Source organism: Nematolebias whitei, chromosome 7, assembly GCF_014905685.2.
Source record: "Nematolebias whitei isolate Nwh7 chromosome 7, NemWhi1, whole genome shotgun sequence".
In the NCBI taxonomy this organism is placed as follows: domain Eukaryota; kingdom Metazoa; phylum Chordata; class Actinopteri; order Cyprinodontiformes; family Rivulidae; genus Nematolebias; species Nematolebias whitei.
Genome location: NC_056504.1, coordinates 48565837 through 48574748, shown reverse-complemented (window position 1 = coordinate 48574748; position 8912 = coordinate 48565837). Strand labels below are relative to the sequence as shown.

The window sequence follows — 8912 nt, the reverse complement described above, 5'->3', positions numbered from 1 at the left end:
TGATGTTTGTGCTGATGTTCAATGTTTTATGTTATGAGTGCTTAGTGTATATTTAGTTGATGTTTTTCTTAGTTCATATCTTAGATGTTATTACTGTTTTTCTTAGACATTTTATTGTTGGATGTAACTGGGACCCTGTGTACATAATTTCGCTCCACCACATGTACCACATGAGGTGCGAATGACAATAAAGAATCTCTGACTGACTCTGATATATATATATATTTAATGTTTTAGACCAGTGACGTCCCAATTTAATCACTGAATCAGGTGTGTTACAGCAGGGAAACAAGTAAAACATACAGGGTGGTGGCCCTCGAGGACCAGGACTGGGCACCCCTGACTAAAGTTTTATTCTGAAAGTCCTGTCTCTTCCTGTCAAAAGGTCCATGTGGTTCTGAGGAGCAGCAGAAATGTCCAGTAACAGTCAGGCACTTGTGACGGGGGAGGCGGCCACAATGGTGTCCCCTTCTGGCTCCGCCTCTTCCCAGGGACCACCCCTTTCTCCGTCCACCACCACTACCACCACCAAATCACCTGAGCTTCCAGGTATGCACCCAGTTCTCACTTCTCTGTCTGTCACCTGTCTGTCTCTCTCACCTGTCGGTCTGTCACCTGTCGGTCTGTCACCTGTCGGTCTGTCACCTGTCGGTCTGTCACCTGTCGGTCTGTCACCTGTCAGTCTCTCACCTGTCGGTCTGTCATCTGTCGGTCTCTCTCACCTGTCAGTCTCTCACCTGTCAGTCTCTCTCACCTGTTGGTCTCTCACCTGTCGGTCTCTCACCTGTCTGGCAGATGAGCTGGTCCAGGCCGGATGGTCCAAATGTTGGTCTCGGAGGGAGAACCGGCCATACTACTTTAACAGATTCACCAATCAGAGCCTGTGGGAGGTGCCAGTCCTGGGTCAGCATGATGTCATCGTGAGTCCCTCCTATAAACAAACAAATAAACAAACAAACAAACAGCTGTCCGTACTGATGTGTGTCCTGGTCTGTTCATAGTCCGACCCACTGGGTCTGAACGCAGCTCCAGCAGAGGGCGGAGACAGTACCCTTGGAAATGGTCAAAGGAAGAGGAGAATCTCTGAGGAGCAGGGGGCGGGGCCTAACAGTTTTAAACGTACAAAGGTACAACTGCCTCACCTGATCTGAGTGACACCAATGCGCAGTGGCTTATGGGAAACTGAGTCCAGTCTTGATTCCAGGTGGAGCCTAGCACTCCCATCTCTCCCAGCACCCCTGGAGCCAAACCCTGGAGCTCTGCCCCTGAGGACAAGCAGGCCCCAACGGCCACGCCCACAACCCCAAGTCCAGCGCCATCACCAGCCCCTTACAGACCAGCTGTGTAAGTGCTGAAGCCGTGCTCCCTTTTGCTTTTTGTTCCTGCAGGATTTACTGATCCAGGTGTGGGTTTTGGTTCAGGATCTACTGGGATCTGGATGTTCAGACCAATGCTGTGATCAGAGAACGACCCCCTGCCAATCACCTGCCCCCCCACCCTGAGATCGAGCTGCAGAGGGCGCAGCTCGTCGCCAAGCTGAGGCAGCACTACCATGAGCTGTGCCACCAAAGAGAAGGTACAAAACACACCTATAGGAACCTGTAGCTTGGCTAATAGCTCCATCCAAACCATCGTGTCTGCTGCTGTGTGAACATCTGAACAGAAATCTGTTTGAGGAGTTTCAGTCAGAGCTCATCGTAGCACAGAAACAGCACTGGTGAAAGTTACTAATTATATTCTCATGGCCTCTGACAATGGACTTGTGTCTACGAGGTTCTTTGTCATTCACATCACATGTGGTACATGAGGTGAAATGAAATTGTGTATTCAAGGTCCCAGTTACACCCAAAAATAGCAAAAACATAAAGTATAAAAAGAAACGGCATTCAAGAATCTAAGATATACGCTAAACAGAAAAAAGTAAAATAACATTAAACAGCAGCCTGAACATGAGTCTGTTGTGAGCAGATGGGTATGAATATATTAGCTTCTGGGTAAGAAATCAGCAGCATGGATAAAGTAACAAATCTCCAATTAAAGTGTCGTTACAATCCAACATTTTTCAGTCAGGTCATCTGGACAGTTTCTCTTTTTGTGCTGAAACGCTTCGCCTTCGATCCAGAAGGCTTCGTCAGTCAAGGAAACACACAACACAAAACTGATTCTTCCCCCAACCCAACAAAGTGGAACAAACCAGTTATGTTGGTGCTAAGATGGTCTCTTTGGAACGCCCTCTCCTCCATTGCCGGCCCTCTTCCTTGTTGACAGTCGTGTTAAACTGGTTGAAAACAACAAAGTCCATGCTCAATAATCCAGGTATACAAGCCAACATATTTCAGTCAGATCAGTAGGTGTGTTTTGCTTCTTCTGAAGTCCACGGGGGTCAGAGGCGTGGTGGATGGCATCACTTCCCTTTTAAGAAACACTTGTTCCTCTGTCATTTAGCTTAACAGGTGCTCATCTCTTCGGGTGGTTTTGTTGTCGGAGAGGAGGCGGAGACACCTCCATGTTGTGCGTTAGCTTGCAGCTACGTTAGCTTGCAGCTACGTTAGTGACATCAGCTGTTGACCGGCGGGTTTGGATGTGTGAGAGAAACGGAGCGTGTAGCATCTTAGCTAGCACGTCTATATTGTGTGCGGCGAGATTTTGCTTTAAGAGTTGAAAAGTCCAGCTGATGGAGTTGTAGAGGATAAGAAGGAGAAATGTGACGTTGAGGAGAAAGAAGCCAAGTAACAAGTTTTCTGGAAAGTGAAATCAGTAAAATCGTGATGGAACAGTGGGAATGAAAACAACGGGAGAAGGAGTTGGATGTTATTCCAAGTGGATTGTGAAGGAAAGGGGAATAAAAGTTATGAAGTGTAGAAATTGTGGCAGCAAGGAAGGAACCTGTAAATTATTTTTGTTTTAATAATTACATACAGGTTGACAAAACTGACAAAAGTTTTTTGTCACTTGCTTGTACAGTAACTTTGTGTTGTGAGGGCTGCATGATGCAGGTTACTTTCTGATGCAAAGCCCCTAAATTCTCTGCTGGTGGTTGTTCAAATGTTCATGGGTGAAGTTAATGTTCTTATTTTTAAACACGCAGTAAAGTGTCACCGTTACTTATCGCAATGACATGTTGCGTTACAAATAAAACAAAATAAAAAGTTAACTAAATAAAAGTCAAGTGCACCCCTAAAGACATTGTGATAAATTGTGCCATTACTTTAATTATTTTAGCCATAGGACTGAGTTTAAAAACAGGATGATGCAAATATGGACTAGTTTGAATGAGGTGTCTCTGAAATATCCTGATGCATGATCAATAATTTCAACTATTTTCTTTTATCCGTCCAGAGGACCTGACTTTATTTTGTTGATGTAACTTATGTAGGTCAACGTGGATTTTTAACAACCCATTAAAATACAAAAGAATGCCATTTAGTTTATTCAAAATTTTCTTTATTCATTCATTTTGTTTATTATCTGGATGTCCAAATACTTTAAAACGTCTTCAGTTGATCCAAAATGCTGCTGCCAATGTTTTAATGAGAGATGATAGGAGAGATCACACGTCTCCAGTTTTAGCTTCTCTCCATTGGCTCCCTGTCAAATCCAGAAAATAATTCAAAATCTCACTTCCTGTTAAAAGGGAGTTTTTCCTTTCCACTGTCTCCTTTGTGCTCGCTCAGGATGGAAACTGTGACAAAGTGAAGATTCAACACTGCTGCTTCCTGAGATGGATATCTTTAACTAATGTCTTTTTTTAATCCAACAAAGTTCAGTCAGGTCATCTGGATGGTTTTTTTTTTTTTTTTTTAGACGTTTCATCCTTCATTTTTGAACCACTTTGGCTATGACTCCCTCAGAGGAGTCGACAGGGGAGAGGGCGGACCCCAGAGACCATCTTCCCACCAGCAAACTGGTTGGTCCACTATGCGGGTGTGCTGCTTGTGGGACTCATTTTGTTGTGGCTACTCAGACTGATGAAGTCATTTGGATGAAGGATGAAACCTCTCAACAACAAAACAAAAAAAGAAACGGTCCAGATGACCTGACTGAGCATTGTTGGATTTTCTACCTGGAACATGAACTTTGGTGTCTTTTATAAAGTCTGTGAATGTTTCTGCTCAGTGCCCTGAGACGACTTCTGTTGGGACTTGGACTATAGAAATAAACTGAATTGAATTTTAAAGCTCGTGTTTGGTTCTGAAAATAGTTCCTCTACCTGTGGGCTGTATGTCAACAAATTGTCTCGGTGTCTTTGTGGCTCAGGTATCGATCCGCCTCGCGAGTCCTTCAATCGTTGGCTTCTGGAGAGGAAAGTGATCGATAAAGGCCTCGACCCGTTGCTGCCGAGTGACTGTGAGCCCGTCATCTCTCCGTCCATGTTCAGAGAGGTGATGAACGACATCCCCATCAGGTAGGTCCCTGCTGCGGGTCAGACCAGGTTCTGTAAGCTAACAGGATGTCCAACTACAGTCCTGCCCCTACAGCCTGGACAGGTCTCCAGTCTTAGATCATTACATCAATTAAAACTCATGTTAGAGGGTCTGATCCGTGTTTTCAGCTCCATGCTGCAGCTCTGCTGGTATCAGATCAATCAATCAATCAGTGACCGGGTCTCATCAATCCTGTATTGATCTTTGTCTCAGATTGTCTCGGATTAAGTACAAAGAGGAGGCCCGGAAGCTGCTGTTTAAATACGCTGAAGCTGCCAAGAGAATGATTGACTCCAGGTGGGTGGCAGCAGACCAGAGACCCGGATGCATTTTGTTGGTGTGACTAACATTGACCTTTGACCTGTGCAGGAATGTGAGTCCAGAGAGCAGGAAGGTGGTGAAGTGGAATGCAGAGGACACCATGAACTGGCTGCGCAGGGATCACTCAGCCAGCAAAGAAGACTACATGGTAACCTCCGACCCTTCGAAACTCAAACTTTCACGTTGACGAGTTTCAATTAAAAAATGAGTTCCTGAGCGATCAGATCTGCACTTCCTGTTTGTGAGACACGCCCCTCACTTGGTGACTCTCAAACTTACCTGCCGTGTGTCTGCAGGACCGCCTGGAACACCTGAGACAGCAATGTGGACCTCACGTTGCTGCTGTTGCCAAAGATTCTGTAGAAGGAATCTGCTCCAAGATCTACCAGCTCTCAGTGGAGTACAGCCGCCGCCTGCGACAGACGCACCTGAGCCTGCTACAGGACCCGCCCACAGGTACACACACCTGAGCCTGCTGCACTGCTCGGTTTGCCGGTTGTGTTTACATGTTCCCGTTGTACAGAGGTCTGTGCGTCGTCGCCGCAGCCCCGCCTTGTTTATTGTTACCCGATACGATTGGCGATATCAACGCCGCCCCTCCCCCGAGTGGAGCTGCACTTTGAGAACGACGTGGCGTGTCTTCGCTTCAAAGGAGAGATGGTCAAAGTGAACCGAGGACATTTCAGTAAGCTGGTGAGTCCAGTAATCCGATTACTTGTTGGGTCTTCACCCGTCCCTTCTGACCCACCGGTCCTACCTGTCTCACCTGTGTGTTCTAGGAGCTGTTGTATCGGTACAGCTGTATAGACGATCCTCGCTTTGAGAAGTTCCTGTCCAGAGTCTGGTGCCTCCTGAAGAGATACCAGGTCAGCTGACTGTTGGTCAGCCAGCTTTCTGTTTCTGTAGCGAGGGCTGACAGGTAACCAGCTGTACCTGTGTGTTTGTGTCCAGGTGATGTTCGGCGGCGGCTCTAATGAGGGGACGGGCCTGCAGGGGGCTCTACCGGTGTCCGTGTTTGAGGTGTTGAATCGACAGTTCGGCGTTACCTTCGAGTGTTTTGCCTCGCCGCTCAACTGCTACTTCAAACAGTTCTGCTCCGCCTTCCCCGACATCGATAGCTTCTTCGGCTCCAGAGGGTGAGGCCGGAGCTTTCATTCACCTGTTCAGGTGTCAGGTGATGGACAGGCTTAGACGAGCTTTGATAGATTGATCCTGATGGTGGTCCTAATGACGAAGTGACAGTTTCTGGTTGTTAACGTGGATTTAAATGTCACGTTTTGTGAATACCATCAGACGTTGCTTGCGTTGTTTTCTTGACACCTGTCTGACGTTGACGACAGTAACCTGCATGAGGAACTACTGTGTTTATAGGCCCTTCCTGTCCTTCAGTCCCATCAGCGGCTCCTTTGAAGCCAATCCTCCATTCTGCGAGGAGCTGATGGACGCCATGGTGACGCACTTTGAGGTAAGTCGTCTCTACTGGCTGGACTGGTGGGACTACGGCTTATACTGGCTTCTGTGGGCTGGACTGGTTGCTATGGTCTAATTTGAACTCTGGACTTTCGGCTCTGGTTTTGTCAGGACCTGTTGGACCAGTCCTCTGAGCCTTTGTCCTTCATCATTTTTGTCCCTGAGTGGCGTGACCCTGTGACTCCAGCTCTGACCCGCATGGAGGGGAGTCGGTTTCTGCGTCACCAGCTGAACATCACGGCCTACGAGCACGAGTACCGGTCCGGGAGTCAGCACATCTGTAAGAGGTATCTGAACTGTACCACAGTGTTGTACTTTAACAGCAGGTACTAGAGTCAGTCCAAGGAACTGGACTTCATGTAGTCCCTGAACTGATCCTTTAGGGACCGTGAGAGTTTAAGGCTTGAGGAGTAGCAGTGCACTAACGGCTCTGTAACTCTGGGATTTCAGGGAGGACATGTATTACCGGGCCGTCCACGGAACCGCAGTACTCTTCCTTCAGAACCAAGCAGGATTCACCAAGTGGGCTCCGACACCGGAGCGCCTGGCTGAGCTGACTGCAGCGTACCGCCCGTCTTTGTCCCGCACCTCGTCCCTGTCCTCCCCTGGCCCCGCCCACACAGCCTCTGGAGAGAGAGACTCCGCCCCCAAACCTTCTGATAGGACTCAGAGCAGCATGATGTCGTCTGACAACAACAACAACGGCAGCAGCAGTAGCAGCCCTCAGGACAAGCTGTCTGTGTAGAGCTTGCTGTGACCACGCCCTACATGTATATATGTGTTTTTCAACTTTTCACAACACCTGTAGCACATCTGTACTTCACCCCTGCCACAGACTGGGGGCGGGGCCTCATTTAATGTTCACTGCGTCCTTTTGATGTGTCGACTGCTCCGATTGGTTTAAGCTCTGGAGCGATGCCTAGGTGCGTCAGCTGTTGCTAAGCAACAAATCCGTACAAAGCAGTCACAGCTCCAGCAATAAAAACTCACCTGTGATGTCATGTGACTGTGAGCAGGGGTTCCTACTGGTCCCCACACCCATGCAGCTTGGTGATTGTTTGATAAGGCAGCTATCATTTTTATTGGACTAATCCAGTAGGCCCCGCCTCTAGTCCCCCCTCCTCCGCAGGAAGGAGAGGGCGGAGTCAGAGCTGGAATCAGACTGGTGAAAAAGGATGGGGTGGAGCTACTAACTGGGGCGTGGTTACAGGTGGTCATCTTAAGACTGCTACATACTCACAAGAAGTGAGAACTGTGTTCTCTTGTAGTCCTAGTTTGTTCTTGAGCGTGTTCTCGACACGGAGCAGAACTTTGTTCTTGGTGGGGTTGAAGAACTGTTGCGTGATTGGTCAGAAGCCTGGGGCAGGTGTTTGGAGTTAAAGTGGAAATGTTTACATTTTCGTATTTCTAGGTGCAAACCTTTGTACAAAGGACAGGTTTGAGGAGCAGTCAGCCGAGGCAGTGAGAACATATAAAATGTATTAAAAACCGTTCACTGCGTAAGACACGAGAATGGATCATTCATGGAAAGAAGCAGCTCGAACTTTGTGCACCAGAAAGAGTATTTGTAGAAATAAGTAGAGAAAGTCCAAACACAGTGGAGATGCTGGTGGCCCTGCAGTGGGAGGAACCCCCGACGACCCCCTGGAGTTCTGCGCCGGAGGTTCCCCTGAAGGATGAAAGTTCTAACAAAGAAAAAGAACATTGTTCTTGACAGCTGGAGAAAACACTTTGTTTTTGTGGAGTGTAACGAGCTTCAGCGTGAAACGAGAATTTTTGTTTCATCAGAAAAACTTTTTTTTTTTTACATCATATGAAATTTAATTTTTAATCTGTAATATCTTTTAGGTAAAGCTCCCTAAATTATTAAATGTTTATGTTAATTTATAACAAATCATCAAATCTTTTTAAAAGTTGAGTTCACTTTGATCCAGATCAATCCGGTTTAATCCCATTTGATCTGGTTTGGTCCATTTTGTTCTGGTAGCTCTCTCCATCTTTGAAACGAGCACAAAATTAAGTAAAAGGTAAAATAACTGAGGCTCCTCCCACTTCTGGCCACAGCAGCTGATTGGCTACAGATGTGCGTCTCAGGTATCTGACCAGAAGTGAACGGGTGAATGAGATGAACCCAAACCAAAGTGTTTGAGATGTCAATCAGCACAGGTGTGTGCAGGTGAGCTCCTCTGTGCATGAAGCCATGTTTGGTCTTCAGAACCTGATCCAGATGTTCACGTCAAGCGTTTTAAAGATCAGTGCAACATTATGGATGTTTGATTTGATCAGAAAGCTGTTCAGGTGGAGCAGCCTGGATCCTTCTGACCTGACAACATCTGGATCACAACTTTTTTCTCTTCACCTGATTTTACAGATTAAAACCAGAAAAGGTCTTTGGTTTGTCTTCTGATGTAAACATGTTTCTGTGGGGTCCTCAGCTGCTCTCTGTAAACATGGTGTCTTTCATACTGCCTATAGGAAAACCTGCAGCTGCCCCCCAGTAAAGATATATTCAAACAGGTTATTTTGCTCACGTCAGTCACATGACCACTATCAAACAGGAGTGGCCTTATGGATGCCTGTCACACAGGAAGAGGCCCTACAGACGTCCGTCACTCAGGAAGAGGCATTATGGATGCCCGTCACAGCAAGCGGCCCTTTGGACGCCCGTCTTACAAGAAGAGGCCCTTTGGACGCCCG

At 47.1% G+C, this 8912-nt stretch overlaps 1 protein-coding gene across 1 annotated transcript in view; it reads left to right on the top strand.

The window, feature by feature from the left end:
* pcif1 (phosphorylated CTD interacting factor 1) overlaps positions 1–7042 on the top strand; it is an 8482-nt gene extending 1440 nt beyond the window's left edge. The window contains exons 2-16 of the mRNA XM_037679712.1: positions 386–549; positions 796–920; positions 1002–1127; positions 1205–1344; positions 1422–1576; positions 4258–4405; positions 4638–4721; positions 4794–4893; positions 5042–5201; positions 5269–5438; positions 5525–5611; positions 5697–5881; positions 6117–6210; positions 6327–6502; positions 6666–7042. Of these exons, the coding sequence (XP_037535640.1) occupies positions 414–549; positions 796–920; positions 1002–1127; positions 1205–1344; positions 1422–1576; positions 4258–4405; positions 4638–4721; positions 4794–4893; positions 5042–5201; positions 5269–5438; positions 5525–5611; positions 5697–5881; positions 6117–6210; positions 6327–6502; positions 6666–6960 (2181 nt within the window). The 5' untranslated portion in view covers positions 386–413 and the 3' untranslated portion in view covers positions 6961–7042. The remainder of the gene's footprint in view (positions 1–385; positions 550–795; positions 921–1001; positions 1128–1204; positions 1345–1421; positions 1577–4257; positions 4406–4637; positions 4722–4793; positions 4894–5041; positions 5202–5268; positions 5439–5524; positions 5612–5696; positions 5882–6116; positions 6211–6326; positions 6503–6665) is intronic.
* Positions 7043–8912: the final 1870 nt, after the last annotated feature.